This window comes from Sus scrofa, chromosome 3 (genome assembly GCF_054392235.1).
Source record: "Sus scrofa isolate SSC_HxYL_T2T_F1_AM1 chromosome 3, Sscrofa_HxYL_maternal_Yorkshire_Landrace_v2.0, whole genome shotgun sequence".
NCBI lineage: Eukaryota > Metazoa > Chordata > Mammalia > Artiodactyla > Suidae > Sus > Sus scrofa.
In genome coordinates, this window is record NC_139385.1 from 11,540,369 (window position 1) to 11,556,570 (window position 16,202).

General features: G+C 54.5%; 1 protein-coding gene across 14 annotated transcripts in view; it reads left to right on the top strand.

Moving 5' to 3' along the window:
* Positions 1–16,202, top strand: part of GTF2IRD1 (GTF2I repeat domain containing 1) — a 117,047-nt gene that overhangs the window by 94,912 nt on the left and 5,933 nt on the right. For 12 of the 14 annotated variants that reach the window (XM_021086347.2, XM_021086346.2, XM_021086348.2 and 9 more), the window contains 2 exons: positions 11,375–11,452; positions 14,106–14,298. In XM_021086347.2, the coding sequence (XP_020942006.1) occupies positions 11,375–11,452; positions 14,106–14,298 (271 nt within the window). Of the gene's footprint in view, positions 1–11,374; positions 12,400–13,367; positions 14,299–14,625; positions 14,907–16,202 lie in introns of those variants that run through there. The other 2 variants (XR_014840271.1, XR_014840270.1) reach the window with 2 other exon arrangements.

A 16,202-nucleotide genomic window follows, 5' to 3' on the forward strand; every position in this document is an offset into this window, starting at 1 on the left:
GTGGGGTGGCAGACGATGACGTGGTAGGAGATCAGGAGATGAGGTCGAAGTGGGAGAGGAGTTCCCGTCATGGCTCAGTAGTTAACGAATGCGATTGGGACCCATGGGGTTGCGGGTTCGATCCCTGGCCGCCCCCAGTGGGTTAAGGATCTGGTGTTGCGGTGAGCTGTGGTGTAGGTCGCAGGCGTGGCTCGGACCTGGTGTTGCTGTGGCCCCCTAGCCTCCACATGCTGATGCTGCAGGTGTGGCCCTAAAAAAAAAAGACAGAAAGACACACACAAAAAAAAGGAAAAAAGAAATGGGAGCGACGGCCCACGGTCGGGGCTGGATCAGGACACTGACCCTCGTTCCCAGGGAGCTGGGAGCCAGTGCAGGCTTCTGAGCAGGAGAGTCTGGGTGCAGTCTGGGGTCTGACAGGATCCTTCACACAGGGGCGGCAGTGGGGGTGGGATAAGGAGGTGGTCATAGCAGGGCTGGCGAGGCGGTGGTGGCAGCCCCAGTGGTGAGTCCTTGACTCTGCGCGGAGTCTGTGGCTGAAACCAACAGAATGTGCTGCTGTGGGCTGGCAGAGGAGTCGAGTTTGACCTCAAGGATTTGGACTGAGCTTCTGGAAGGTGCTGGGAGGTAACCGAGACAAGGAAGATGTGGGAGAAGCCAGCTCGGGGGCGAGGGCGGGAGGGGGAGTTTCGGGCAGGTCTGGTGTGTTAGGTCTGATGTCCTAGGAGGGGCTCAGGGGAGTGTCCAGGCTCGAGGTATAATTTGAGGAATCACAAGCATATTGCTGGTATTTAAAGCCTTAAGATGGAGTTCCCATTGTGGCTCAGTGGGTTAAGAACCCGATAGAGTGTCCATGAGGATGTGGGTTCAGTTCCTGGCCTTGCTCAGTGGGTTAAGGATCCAGTGTTGCTGTGGCTGTGGTGTAGGCCGGCAGCTGTAGCTCTGATTAGACCCCTAGCCTGGGAACTTCCATAGGCTGTCGGTGCGGCCCTAAAAAGCAAAAAAATAAAAAGATACGAATGGGAGTCCCGTTGTGGCTCAGCAGAAACAAACCGGACTAGCATCCATGAAGATGCAGGTTCAATCCCTGGCCTCGCTCAGTGGGTTAAGGATCCGGTGTTGCCATACCCTGTGGTGTAGGTCGCAGGTGCGGCTTGGATCTGGCGTGGCTGTGGCTGTGGCCGGCAGCTGCAGCTCCTGTTCACCCTCTAGCCGCTGGGTGCCTCAGTCTCCTCGCCTGTAGGATGGAGACACCCCTAGGACCGACCTCATAGCGTTGTCAGAAGGATTACGTCAACGCCTCTGAGAAGAGTGCCTGGCACGTGGGAGCTTCATTTCTCAGGCAGCTGTTTATCGGGCACCTGCGATGTGTCGGGCGTGACTGTGGCTCGGGAGCTCTCGTGCTGAACACATGAAAAGAGAGCAGGCTCAGCCCACAGGGAGCAGGTGTCCTCAGGTCGTTGGCTGCAGAGTTCGTTGCACAGCGTGGGGATCGTAGCCTCAAAACCCACCTCCCCAGCCCGTGGCAGCAGAGCCCTCGCCTGTGGATCCAGCTGCCTCTGTCTGCCCACCTTCCCCAAGCCGGGCACTGATGCCCCACTTATCATATTTGTTTAATGCCTGGCATCCTGGTACCTGCGTACCAGTCATGGCCACAGTTCAGCCCAGGCCTTGGCAGCCTTGGATCAGTGCTGTCCCTGGCGTGTATGTAGCTGGGACCGCGGAGGAGGGACGGGAGAGGAGAGGGATGGAGGCAGTTTCCCTTGGGAGGGTCCTGGGTGTGTCTGGTTCCAGGATTGTCCATCCAGGACAGACCCCCTCAAGAAAGCTTGGCACTTGCTCTGCCCAGCCAGGCTTGCAGGTTTGAGCCTTGGGGCTGCGGGAGACTTTGTGAGAAAGGCCCCTGTGGAGGTGCTGTGCCGCTTTCAGCTGGGAAAGCTACCACTGCGGTCAGAGAGACCTGGGTTTGCGTCTTAGGGCCACCCATTGCAAACCATGTGGCCTTGGTGGCTGTGAACAGGCACCTCGACTCCTCTGAGCCTCAGTTTCCTCATCTGTACAATGGGGATCCTAACACCTGGCTTGTGAGGGTAGAGAGAGAGCATCACCGTGTGAGTCCCCAGGCACCATCTCCGGTGCAGGCGTGTAATCAGCAGATGGAGGATTTGCCTCCCAGTGTCTGGCAACCGGGAGGGCAGCGAAAGGACCTGGTAGCCCCCACGGGGAGGCCCCCAGCCAGACAGCCCTCTACTGGCCTTTGTTCCAGGCTCTCATGTGCAGAGGGTCAGCTGGGGGTCAGACAGCTGGCTCCAGGGAGGAATCTATCATCTGCCCGGGCAGGTTGTGGTCTGCCCACCACCCACATCCCGTCCCAACGAAGGGATGAGGGCACAGATCCCAGCCTGAGGGAACTCGGGACAAGGCTTGCTTTCTTCCCTCCCACTGCCCCTTCCCAGTGGGCCATGCACTGATCAGCTGCATCGTAGTCCTGGGCTCACGACCTACTCTGCCTTCAGTCCCCGCATGTTAAGATCAAGAGATCCGGGGTCCCTGGTGGCGCAGCAGGTTAAGGATCCGGCGTGGTCGCATGGTCACTGCTGTGGCGCAGGTTTGATCCCTGGCTTGGAAACTATCGCATGCTGTGGGCACAGCTAAAAAGCTAAAAAATAAGCGAGTGGTCAATTGATGGATGGCTGTAACTTTTTATTCTGAAATAACTTTTAATTTACAAAGAGTTGCAAAGATCGCTCAGAGTTCCCAAACACTGCCTGACCCACGTAGGATGGTAAGTAACATCTTGCACAGCCCAGGCAAATTTTCAAACCTAAGAAATTGGTTGGTGCCATGTAATTAACTAAATGACAGGCTTTATTTAGATTTCTTCAGTTTTTTCATTAATGTCCTTTTTTTCCTCTCTCTCTCTTCTATCAGCTGGATTCACACATTTGGAAGTTCCTAGGCCAGGGAGCAAATCTGAGCCACAGCTGGGACCTACACCACAGCTGCGGCAATGCCAAATCCTTAACCTGCTGTGCCACAGCAGAAACTCCTACACATTCTTTTTTTTTTTAATATTATCTTTCGTCATGGTCTGTTCTGGGAGATTAGATACAGTTCCCTGTGCTGTACAGTAGGACCTCGTTGCTTATCCATTCTAAATGGAATAGTTTGCATCTACTAACCCCAACTCCCCGTCCACACCACTCCCCCCAACTCTTGGCAACCACAAGTCTGTTCTCTGTGAGTCTGTTTCTGTGTTATAGATGGGTTCATCTGTGCTATATTTTAGATTCCCATAGAAGTGATCTCATGTGGTATTTGTCCTTCTCTTTCTGACTTACTTAATATGAGACTTTCTAGTTGCAGCCATATTGCTTTGAATGACATTTCATTCTTTTTTATGGCTGAGTAGTATTCCATTTTATATATATATATATATATATATATATACACACATACATACACACACACATATATATACAGACTTCATTCATTCACGTGTTGATAGACATTTAGGTGGTTTCCATGGTTTCCATCTATTCACAAGCTATTGTGAATACTGCTGCTTTGAACATAGGGGTGCATGTATCTTTTTGAACTATAATTTTGTCCGGATATATGCCCAGGAGTGGGATTACTAGATCATATAATAATTCTATTTTTAGTTTTCTGAGGAACCTCTAGACTGTTTTCCATAGTGGCTGTGCCCATTGCGCTTGGCATTCATTTGTTTTTGTTCTCTCATTCATTGTCCTCGTTGGCTCGTTCTCTTGTTCACAAATACTACAGTGAACGCCTGCGAACCACCACCCACCTAAGAGTCAGAACAGTACCCGTAATGCACACCCACCCATGGGCTCTCCCTCATCCTGCCTGTCTCTGTTCCCAAAACAAATATTCTGAATTTTATGTGTGTCATTCTCTTGGTTTTGCCCCCCAAAATTGCAAAACTGCAGGGAATAAAAGAGAAAGAGTAGTATAATGCTGCCTATATATCCTTTCTCTGGACCCATTTATTCTTTTTTTTGGCTGCACCCACAGTGTTTGGAAGTTCCCAGGCCGGGGATTAAATCTGAGCCACAGGGAGTTCCCGTTGTGACTCAGCAGGTTGAGAATCTGCCTAGTATCTATGAGGACACCAGTTCAATCCCTGGTCTCACTCTGGATTAAAGGATCCATCTGATGGGAGTTCCTGTCGTGGCTCAGTGGTTAATGAATCCAACTAGGAACCATGAGGTTTCGGGTTCATTCCCTGGCCTTGCTCAGCGGGTTAAGGATCCGGCGTTGCCGTGACTGTGGCGTAGGCCGGCGGCTACAGCTCCAATTAGACCCCTAGCCTGGGAACCTCCATATGCCTCGGGTGTGGCCCTAGAAAAAGACTTAAAAAAAAAAAAGGCAAAAAAGCCAAGGATCCATCTGATGGATCGTTGATGCAAGCTGCAGTATAGGTCTCAGACGAGGCTCACATCTGGCGTTGCTGTAGCTGTGGCATACATAGGCCGGCAGCTGCAGCTCTGATTTGACCCTGGAAACTTCCGTAGGCCACGAGTGAGGCCCTAAAAAGACAAAAAAAAGAAAAAGAAAAAAAAAAAAAACCATCGAAGCTGCAGGTGTGACCTATGCCACAGCTGCAGCAACACTGGATCCTTTAGCCCACCCACTGCACCGAACCAGGGATCAAACCCACACCTCCACAGCGACTCGAGCTGCTGTAATCAGATTCTTAATCTACTGCTCCACAGAGGGATCTCCTGGATTTATTCATTCTTAGCCAGGTTCCCTCCCTTCCTGTCTTTCTCACTCACGCACCCTTTCTCTCCGTCTCGTCTCTTTCTCCATTTGAAGTGAGTTGCAGACACCTTGACTCTTCATGCCTAAATATTTCAGCCCACAGCTCCTTCGTTTGCATATCCACAATGCCACTGTCACAGGCAACTTACTCCCTATCATCCTCTACACAGTGTGTTCAAATTCCCCCAAAACATCTTTGACAGCTGTTATCCCCAGGATTTAATCACTGCTCACAGATTGACTTTTTAAAATATGTCTGTTGCATATAATATTTGCCTAAACCAAAATTATTCCATTTCGCTGTTTTGTTAGGGGTTTTTTGGCTGCACCTGCAGGGTGCAGAAGTTCTCTGAGCCACAGCTGTGACAACACCCAAGCCTTAGCCCCCTGCACCACCAGGGAACTCCTTTTCTAAACTTTTGGGTTTTTTTGTCTTTTTAAGGCTGCACCCGTGGCATATGGAGGTTCCCAGGCTAGGCGTGAATTGGAGCTGTAGCCACTGGCCTCCACCACAGCCACAGGCGCATTTGCAATGTATACCACAACTCATGGCAACACCGGATCCTTAACCCAGTGAGCAAAGCCAGGGATCAAACCTGTGTCCTCATGGATGCTAGTCAGATTCGTTTCCGCTGAACCACGATGGGAACTCCTACTTTGTTCAGCTTCCATAACCAAGATACCCTATTGCAGTTAGCTTAGGACTCGCTTCTGTCACTAAACATTGGAGTTCCCCTTGTGGCTCAGCAGAAACGAACCCGACTAGTATCCGTGAGGATGCAGCTTTGATCCCTGGCCTTGCTCAGTGGGTTAAGAATCCAGTGTTGCCGTGAACTGTGGTGTAGAACGCATACAGCCACCCGTGCAGCCCTAAAAAGAAAAAACAAAACAGCAGAATGTTGGACTGTGTGGCCGTAGTTATTTGCTTTTGGGGCCCTGTCATATCCCATTGCGTTGACTACGCCACAGTTAATTCGTCCGTTCTCCTGCTCTGGCGCCCCCAGCTTCCCTCCGTGGTCCTGCCATTCCCCGAGTGCTGTGGGCAAGCTTGAGCCTGTCTTCTTTGGCACACGTACAAAAGTTTCTCTTGGGTGCAAGAGATCACAGGCCTGGGGAGGGCTTCCACCCCACTGCAGCATGGCCAGCCCCTCTCTGAGCCTCAGTTTCTCCATCTCTAAAATGGAGATGATGCAATTCCTGCTGCACCTACATGTGGGTCCTGGAAGGGTTAAGGGGGGAGCCGGGTGTACCCGTTCATCCTGGCGAAAGTTCTACAAGCCACGGGGCCTCAGGGAGGGACTTGTCTCCCCGACCCCCAACCCTGACCGTCTCCCAGCAGCCCCTGATTCTGCCAAGATGGGGTGCCGGGGAATATATCCACCCTATGTTCTCTCGTGGACCAGGCCTGCCTGGGGCTTTTATGCCTGGATCGCAGGCAGTTCAAGCCTGGCGAGGGGGGAGGAGAAACAGCAATTCCACTCGTCCCAGGAGACCTGGTCTCTCCCTCCGCGCTGCCTCCCTCACTCCCAGCTGCTTCTGTGCCAGTTTGGATCATGATTAGCAGTATAGATTCATCAGCTTGAGCTCGGAAAGGCCAGGCTGCTCTGCTCGGGGCTCTTGTACTTTGCCCCTGACGAGGGCTGTGGGGCCACCCCAGGCGTCCCCCCGAGCCAATTGGCCTAAAGCTGTGTACAGAGCTGGGGTTAATAAGCTTGGCTGCTTTCTTTCCCCAGGCAGAATTCAGTTACTCCTCAGGCTAACAGACAGCAGATTAGAAACCACGAGATGAGAGCTGCCAACAATAGGTGGGGGGGTGGGCAGGAAACTGGAAAAAGCAGGAAGAGGTGGGAGAAATGCCAGCTCTCAGTGGGGGACAGGTCGCTGCTGCCTGGACAAGTTCAACAGCACTTTCTGGACGGCACTGAGGTCAGGTCGTGAGGATGACCTTCCCCTTCCCCCAGCGGTGTGCTTTATAAAAACGGAGTGCTCGGGCCAGTTCCCGTCGTGGCATCGTGGCGCAGTGGAAACGAATCCAACCAGGAACCATGAGGTTGTGGGTTTGATCCCTGGCCTCGCTCAGTGGATTGGGGATCCGGCATTGCCCTGAGCTGTGGTGTAGGTCGCAGATGTGGCTCGGATCTGGCGTTGCTGTGGCTCTGGTGGAGGCCGGCAGCAACAGCTCCAATTAGACCCCTAGCCTGGGAACCTCCATATGCCCCGGGTGTGGCTCTAAAAAAAAAAAGACAAAAAAAAAAAAAAAAAAGGGAGTACTCAGAGTTCCCGCATGAAGAATCTGACTGCAACAACTTGGGTTTCTGCAGAGGCGCAGGTTTGGTCCCTGGCCCAGGGCCGTGGGTTAAAAGATCCCGCGTTGCTGCAGGAAGTTCCAGGCCCACGAACTCCCCTCTGCTGCGAATGCGGCCATAACATTTTTTTAAAAAAGAAAGGAGTTCTTGATGTGTTGTCGAAAATATTCTCTCCCGAATGAGTAAAGCAAACCCAGGGATTTAAGAGAATAAACTTCCATTATCTGGAAGAATTTCCCATGTAAGATTTCACTTCCTGAGACTCTGTGAGATAATCGAGACATTGGTCTGGTAATAACATCAATGATAACTTGACTTTGATGGTGTAAGACCTAAATTTTTTTTTTTTTTTTTGTGGCCGCACCCACAGCATGTGGAAGTTCCCATGCCAGGAATCAAACCTTCATGACAACTGCTACCCAAGCCACTGCAGTGACAGTGCCGAATCCTTAACCTGCTGTGCCACAAGGGAACTCCAACCTTAAACTTTTTTATATGTGATATCATTGAATCCCTCTCAACAGGCCAGGATTCCCATTTGAGGGTTCTGGAAACTGAGTCCCAGAGAGGTTGAGTGATTTTCCAAACACCACACAGCATTAGGGTTATAATCAAGATTGACTTGGCATTCCCTTCCTGGCTCAGTGGTTAACGAACCTGACTAGGATCCATGAGGATGCAGGTTTGATCCCTGGCCTCGCTCAGCGGGTTAAGGATCCAGCACTGCTGTGAGCTGTGGTGTAGATCACAAACACGGCTCGGATCCAGCATTGCCGTGGCTGTGGTGTAGGCCGGCAACTGTAGCTCCAGTTTGAGCCCTAGCCTGGGAACCTCTGTATGCTGTAGGTATGGCCCTAAAAAGCAAAAAAAAAAGAAAAGAAAAGATTGCCTTGCATTCTGGCACTCAGGAAGGGCCCTGGCCCTGGCCCTGGGGACACCCTCTCTCCCCACTATATGCAGACGGTCAACCAGGTTCACTGAGGACACACACACTCCATATTGAGCCTTGTGACATCTCCAGATGGAGACCTTTCTGAAACGATTGCAATCCTTGGTGTCCTTACAGCCAGCCTGGGTTCAGAGAAGTTCAGACAGAGCCCCCCCCCCCCGCCCCCCGAGAAGAGGAGCAATAACTCGCCCTTATATAACCACGTCCTCACCTCCTTCTCACGGCAGCTCCATGGTGTGGTCCTTGTTGCTTCTTTCCAAACGAAGAAATTCATTGGTTGCCCAAGGTCATGAGCTAATAGCAGAGCCAAGATTGGAAACCAGGCAGGCAGACTTCAGAGCCTGCGGTCTTACCTCCTGCCAACGGGGCTGCACCTCAGAGCCTGGGAAAGAAAACTGGGTTTAAGGCGGAAGCTCCAAGGGCCTCGGGGACTATGCCTCACCCCCTCCCCACGGTCTCCTGTTCTCTGAGGCTGTTTCCTGATCCTTGTTTTGACCACAAGCAAACCAGACTCCGAGGTGATGGTGGCTGGGGCCCGCCCTGCCCTGGTCTAGACTCGGACGGCCTCTTCCCACCTCCGTCCTTGGGGAGCCCCATGGGAACCACAGGCCTGGCTGCCCCCTCTCCAGACTGTGGGTGTGTGACGGTGGCGGCAGGAGCCTGGCTCTGTCTGGAAGGAGTCCCGTGACCCGCCCGCAGCCTGCCAAGAGGCCCCCTGGGCCGGGCCAGGCAGGCCAGCAGGAAGCAAGGCTTTCCTCCCCCACGTCCGGGGCTCACCGGGACTCGGGGCCAGCTGGGGACAGGGGCCAGCTGGGGACAGTGGCCACGACTCATGTCAGGAGATCCTCTCTGGCCGAGCACCTCTGAGCCTTACCCAAGTGTTCAGATTGATCCCAGGCATGTTGCCCTCCCTCCCTGCATCACGCTGGAGGCCTGGGGCTGGAGCAGGAATACAGGGCGTCTTCACCTGCACTTCAAGTTCACCTCCCAGGAAGCAGGTCACTCCTTTGCCCATGCCTATCGCCAGAGGAGCTGCCTCTAATTTCCTCTGCGGAGGAACAGCGGCTCTCTCCTCCAGCCCCCGGCAGGTTAACCTGGTCTATTTCATTCAAAAACTTGTCCTTTCTGGAGTTCCCATTGTGGTTCAGCGGAAACAAATCTGACTAGGAACCATGAGGTTGCAGGTTCGATCCCTGGCCTCGCTCAGTGGGTTAAGGATGCAGCGTTGCTGTGAGCTGTGGTGTAGGTTGCAGACGGGGGCTTGGATCTGGTGTTGCTGTAGCTGTGGTGTAGGCCGGCAGCTGTAGCTCTGATTCGACCCCTAGCCTGGGAACGTCCCTGTGCTGCGGGTGCGGCCCTAAAAAGATTTTTAAAAAAAGCGAAAACTTGTCCTTTCAGAAAAATGCAACCCCCTTGCTCCAGATTAAGTAAAAATAAAGAGTTGGGGGAGAAGTCAGGGAGCAGCCACAGAGACACAGGCGTGCTCCCTGAGGGCAGACTCCCAGGCCCAGGACCTGAGCTATCACTGGATTCTCCCAGCTCAGTGCCAGGCCTCAGGTGACTTAGCCTTGGGCAGGTGACTTAAGCTCCCTGAACCTTTGTGTCCTTGGCTGTGGTGAGGCCCGGCTATGAGCGTGTCTGGGAAAGCTGCCAGCAGAGCGTCCGGCACAGGCTGGGTGAATCCCAGGTGTGTGTTCCCTGGCCTGTTGTGCTGCCTCGCCTGTGCAGACACCCGGCCACCAGGGCGATTCCCTGGTGACAAGGGGATAGATAGATAGAAAATACCCTCCACCTCCCTGCAGGCTCGAGGTGGCCCTGGCCCCCGGGGCTCTGTCATGGTTGTCTGCAGAGCTGGAGAAGGGGCAGGGTGATTCTTGCCACATCCGGGGTCCTGAAGGCCACCGGCAGGGCTGTTGGGGGGGCACGCGGCAAGAGAGAGGGTCCCGAGAGTGCTGAGTTTGGGGTCTTGGTGTGGCAGAGATGGGGGTGCAGGAGGAGGATGTTATCAGGGATGCTGGACGTTTGCCGTGTCTCGTGGGCTCCTGGGCGGCTGGCTGGTCGAGGCTGAAGAGCTGGTCTAGAGCCCAACGGCAGGAGTGTGGGTTACAGGGGGACTGGGTGGCCCTGGGCAGCCGCTCAAGGAGGAGGGGTGTCAGGTAGTGGGGAGGTGACTGGGCTGGGAGGCTCCTTCCCCAGTGGTGCGTGGGGAGGCCGGGCCCCCGGCTGGGCTGTGATGTGCAGGCCGGGATGGCAGAGAGTCCCAGAGGCACAGAGCCCCGGCCTGGGAGACAGACGCGGTCCCCGAGTTGGCCTCCTAAATGGAACCGGGTTGTGTGAGACCTTCCAGATTAAAACGGGAGTGGTTTTCCTGCCTCAGCCCCCAGGCCCTGGCTCCCTGCCTGCTCCCAGTCTGCTCCCCACGCCCCGCCGCAGAGACCCAGCCAGTGGGATCTCTTCGAGGGCGCCCAGGCAGGGCCCTTCCCGGAACTCCAGCTACCCCGCAACGCGGGGCACAGGCCCGCAGGTGCCCAGACCTTCTCCGTCCCATTCACTCCCCGCTTCTCCTGGCCCAGCCAGGCCCCGTGTCTGGGGCTCCACTGACCCCAGCTGCTCTTCAAGGCCCAGGAGAGGGCCGAGGGGAGCACAGGGTCCAAGCAGGAAGTGTGTGCAGCCCCTACACCCTCAAAATGTGCCTGTCTCCCCGGTCACAGGCCTTGGGTTCTTGGTGGGTGAGGCAGCCAGCGTAGTTCCTGATAACCCAGCTTGATCAGGCTGGCACACGCCACGCTGGACCCGTCCCCGCCCCTCCCCTGACACCACCACCTGCTCTAGCCGCACCCAGCATACCGTGACCTTTCACCCTTCGGTGCCCTCGTTTGGGCCAGTCCTACATCTGGGGTCTTTTCCCACCCACACCCCATCTGTCACTCGCTTCCCAGGAGGTCCCTTGAGCATTCTGCTCTCCCAGGGGCCTCCCCAGACTTGCATAGACGGGGTAGGTGCCCCGGTCCAGGCTGTACTGCTGGGTGGGCGCTATGACCGGGTACCATCCCCGCCAGGCTCTGAGTCCCGGGGAGGAAGCTCACGGTCCCCCTCTCCCCCGGGGTGCTCCGGGCCTGCCGTGGGGCCTGTGCTGGGGAAGCTGTTCAGAGAATGTGGGATGAGTGGATGGATATACAGACAGCTGAGGCCAGAACCACCACAGGGGCGTGGGCGGGCCCTGGAGAGCCTGTTCCCGCAGGTGAGGGTCTGGGCCGCCACGTGGGAGAAGAAGCGTGTCCGCTGGCAGAGGCCACACTGACCCTTGTGCCCCCTTGTCTTCCTCTCGCAGATGAAGATGATGCCAACAGACTCGGGGAGAAGGTGATCCTCCGGGAGCAGGTGAAGGAGCTTTTCAACGAGAAATACGGTCAGTGCGTCTCGGGGGAGGGCAGGGTCGTGGCGGGGGGGTGGGGGGCTGCCTTCCTTGGGGAGAGGAGACCCCTGCCCTCCGCAGCCAGCCTGGCCTCCAGATGCCCCCAGCTGGCCTGCCCGCTCCCTGGGGACATAGTGGCCCTGCCCATGACGGTCGGGAGCTGACCCCTCATTCTCCCATCCAAGAAAGGAGAAAAACCCCCGATCCGCAGTGCACACGGCAAGGACGGCAGTCAGCATTTCTGCTCCTCTAGCGCTGGGCTGTGTGGCAAAGGCCGTGGCCCACAGCCAAGTGCTTGTTCATGCAGACGCTTGTCTGCCCAGCTGTCTCTCAGCCCTGAGATTCCAGGCGGGGGGGAGGTCTGACCCTGCCGTCAGGGGCCTCAGTGTAGGGGGAGGAATTGGCGGTGGAATAATGAGAGGTGCCAGGTCCTGTGCAGAAGGCATCCAGGTGCCAGGGCGGAAGCCAGGATGGTGCAGTTGCTAATACTGTTACCACGGGTTGAGCGTTTTCTAGATGACTGAGAACCAGGCGGTACCAGGTGCTCGCTCTACATGTCCTTTGCGATGAATGTATTAGTATCATCTCCACTTCGTACTGTAGCAGAGAAGACAGTAGGAAAAAGAGAAGAATTGCAGAGGGTGACAGGAAAACAGGCCAATGGAGAAGTGGGGGGAGGAGGCTGCGGCTAAGACGGGAGTCGTCACAGCCCGTCTGGACCAGTGAACAAGAAGGCTCCTTGCAGGAAGGGACTTTTGAGTTTTGTTTTTTTGGTTTGTTTTTGTTTTTCTTTTCGTTTTTGTTCGTTTTGCCTTTTCTAGGGCTGCACCTGCGGCATATGGAGGTTCCCAGGCTGGGGGTCAAATCAGAGCTGTAGCCACCGGCCTACGCCAGAGCCACAGCAACGCGGGATCCGAGCCACATCTGCGACCTACACCACCGCTCACAGCAATGCTGGATCCTTAACCCACTGAGCAAGGCCAGGGACCAAACCCGCAACCTCATGGTTCCTCGTCAGATTCGTTAACCACTGTGCCACGACGGGAACTCCTAGTTTGTTTTGTTTGTTAGGAGCACCCATGGCATGTGGAAGTTCCTGGGCCAGGGACTGACTCTGATCCTTAACCCACTGCACCACAGCAGGAACTCCAGGGACGTTTTCACCAGGACTTGAATGTCAGGAGGGGACAAACATCAGAGAGAAGTTTGCCAGGCGGAGGGAACCGCTCAGGGAGCAGGGCGAAGGCAGGAGGGCCTGGGACCAGGCACGGGAGCTGGTGGGAGGCGGATCCCAATGAGGGAGGAGAGGCGGGCAGGCGGGGGGTTCATTTTGAGACTAACAGGAACTCTGCTCGTGGTTTGCGGTGTCTTTTTCACTTCTTATTTTGGAGTCAGTTTTCAAACATACAAAACCAGAGAGAACAAGGCAGTGACGCACCATGCAACCATCCCCCGCCCCGCTTCTGCACTTACCAGCATTTTGCCAATTTTATTTCATCCATTTCCTCAGGCTCGCTTTGATAGTTTTAGTATTTTAAAACAAACCTAAGGGAGTTCCCGTTGTGGCCCAGCAGATTATGAACCTGACTAGTATCCCTGAGGATGTAGCTTCAATCCCTGGTCTCGCTCAGTGGGTTAAGGATCTGGCGTCGCTGTGAGCTGCGGTGTAGGTCACAGATGTAGCTCAGATCCCCAGTTGCTGCGGCTGTGGCGTAGGTTGGCCGCTGCTGCTCCGATTCGACCCCTAGCCTGGGAACTTCCATATGCCACAGATGCGGCCCCAAAAAAAAAGAATTCGACCACAGCAGAAATTGGCACAATGTTATAAATCAACTATACTTAAAAAAAAAAAAAAAAAATCTGGCTGCAGCAGCTCCAGTCACTGTGGAGGTGCAGGTTTGACCCCCAGCCTGGGAACTTCCATATGACATGGGGTGTGACCATAAGAGGAAAAAAGGAATCTGAGACATCATGTCATTTCATCCATAAATACTTAAGTAAGGACCTTTTTTTGTTTTTTTTAGGGCCGCACCTGCGGCATATGGAGGTTCTCAGGCTAGGGGTCTAATCGGAGCTGCAGCTGCCGGGCAGCAACGCCAGATCTGAGCTGCATCTACAACCTTCACCACAGCTCACAGCAATGCCGGATCCTTAACCCACTGAGCAAGGCCAGGGATCGAACCCACAACCTCATGGACACTAGTTGCATTCGTTTCTGCCGCGCCACAACAGGAATTCCCAGGTGTGGTTTTTTTTTTTTTTTTTTTGGCCACACTGGAGGCATGTGAAAGCTCCCAGGCCAGGGATCAAACCTGCATTCTAGCAATGACCTAAGCCACAGCAGTGACAATGCCGGATCCTTAACCCACTGAGCCACCAGGGAACTCCAGGACTTACTTTCCCTGACACAATGTTAGTGGGAGGTCCGGGTGTGCACACTGGGCAGGTGTAAAAGTACCTGTTTCGCTGTCAGTGTTGGGTGTGGGATTTTTAGTTTTGCTAACTGGATGTTTTTTTTAAGGGATGTGTGTGTTGACGTGTGAGCTCTCTGTGGTGTGGTGGCTGCTGCGTGGGGCTGCATCCCCGCCCTTCCCCCAGAGAGCTTGGCTTTGACAGGGTCCCTTGCCCTGACCCCCGTGCCCTCTAGGTGAGGCCCTGGGCCTGAACCGGCCTGTGCTGGTCCCTTACAAACTGATCCGAGACAGCCCCGACGCCGTCGAGGTCACGGGCCTGCCTGATGACATCCCTTTCCGGAACCCCAACACGTATGACATACACCGGCTGGAGAAGATCCTGAGGGCCCGCGAGCATGTCCGCATGGTCATCATCAACCAGCTCCAGTGAGTGTCCCCAGCAGCTGGGGGCGGGGCCGTGGAGGAGGGTGCTGCGGGGATCTGGGGGGGGGAACCCCCAAAGCACGCCCACCCAAGCGTTGGAGAGAGAGAAAAGGAGGGAGGGGGGCCCTTTCACTTGCACAGAATCCAGGAGACAGGCCAGCTGAACACTCTCCTCTTTTTTTTTTTTTTTTTTTGCTTTTTAGGGCCGCACCTGTGGCATATGGAGGTTCCCAGGCGAGGGGCAGAATCGGAGCTGCAGCTGCCAGCGTACGCCACAGCCACAGCCACAGCAATGCCAGACCTGAGCCTCGTCTGCGACCTACACCACAGCTCATGGCAACACCAGATCCTTCACCCACTGAGCGAGGTCAGGGATTGAACCCTCGTCCTCCTGGATCCTTAGTTGGGTTTGTTACCGCTGAGCCACAACGGGAACTCCAGCACGCTCCTCTTAAGGATGAGGAAACTGAGGCGTCCCCTGGTGGTTCAGCAAGCAAAGAGTCCGGCATTGTGAGCGCTGTGGCTCTGGTTACTGCTCTGCTCTGGCTTGGGTCCGATCCCTGACCCAGGAACTTTCATATGCCTCAGGCACAGCCAAAAAAAAAAAAAAATGGGGGGAGTTCCCTTCATGGCTCAGTGGTTAACAAACCCGACTAGGAACCACGAGGTTGCAGGTTCGATCCCTGGCCTTGCTCAGCAGGTTAAGGATCCGGTGTGGCCGTGAGCTGTGGTGTAGGTTGCAGACACGGCTGGGATCCACGTTGCTGTGGCTGTGGTGTAGGCCGGCAGCTGTAGCTCAGATTTGACCCCTAGCCTGGGAACCTCTATATGCCGCGGGAGCAGCCCAAGAAATGGCAAAAAGACACACACACACACACACACAAAAAAAAGGAAACATATACCAGAGTGAGGAAAAGGATGGTCTAGGTCACAGTGGGTCAGCTGGGCTCCAGACCCGGGTCCCAGTGCACTCAGGCTGCTGGAGCAGAGCATCACAGGCCGGGGGGCTTAACAGTGGAAACGGATTTCTCGCAGTTGTGGCGGCTGGGAAGTCCAAGGGGCGCCGGCACATTGGGGGTCTGGTGAGGCCGTGTTCCTGGTTCAAGGGTGGCCCACTTCTCGCCGAGTCCTCACATGGCGCAAGGGACCAGGAGGCCCCCTGGGGCCTCTTTCAAAGGGCCCTAGTCCTGTTCATGAGGGCGCCACCCTCCTGGCCTCATCACCTCCCAACAGAAACCCCCACACTGCGGGGAGGAGGTTTCAGTGTTTGAATTTTGCAGGGCCACGAGCTTTCAATTTGCAGCACCAGGTGTCCTGATTCTAACCCCTTTCATCTGAAGCATTCATGGGTATTTGCTTATTTTTTTAAATTTTTTTATTGTTGGCCCCGTCTGAAGCACATGGAAATTCCCAGGCCAGGGATCAAACCTGTGCCACGAGCCTCAGTGACAGTGCTGGATCCTTAACTCTCTGCCATGAGAGAACTATTTTTTTCAATTTTGATTAAATCTGACTTTTTTTGACTATACCACTCATTTTTATCCATTTTACTATATTTAGGGGAAAAAAAGACAGGCGTTCTCGGTGTGGCACAACGAGATGGGCAGTGTCTTGGGAGCGCTGGGATGCAGGTTCGATCCCCAGCCTGACACAGTGGGTTAGGGATCCGGCACTGCTGCAGCTGTGGCTCAGGTTGCAACTATGGCTCAGATCAGATCCCTGGCCCGGGCACTCCATGTCCCATGAAGTGGCCAAAAAATGAAAAAAAAAAACCCAATAATTCATTACCCCCACCACCCAGAGTAACCACAGTCCATATTTTATCATATATCCTTAGAGTGCTTTTTTGTTGTTGTTATTGTTGTTGTTTTTGTCTTTTGTCTTTTTAAGTCCACACCTGCTGCACA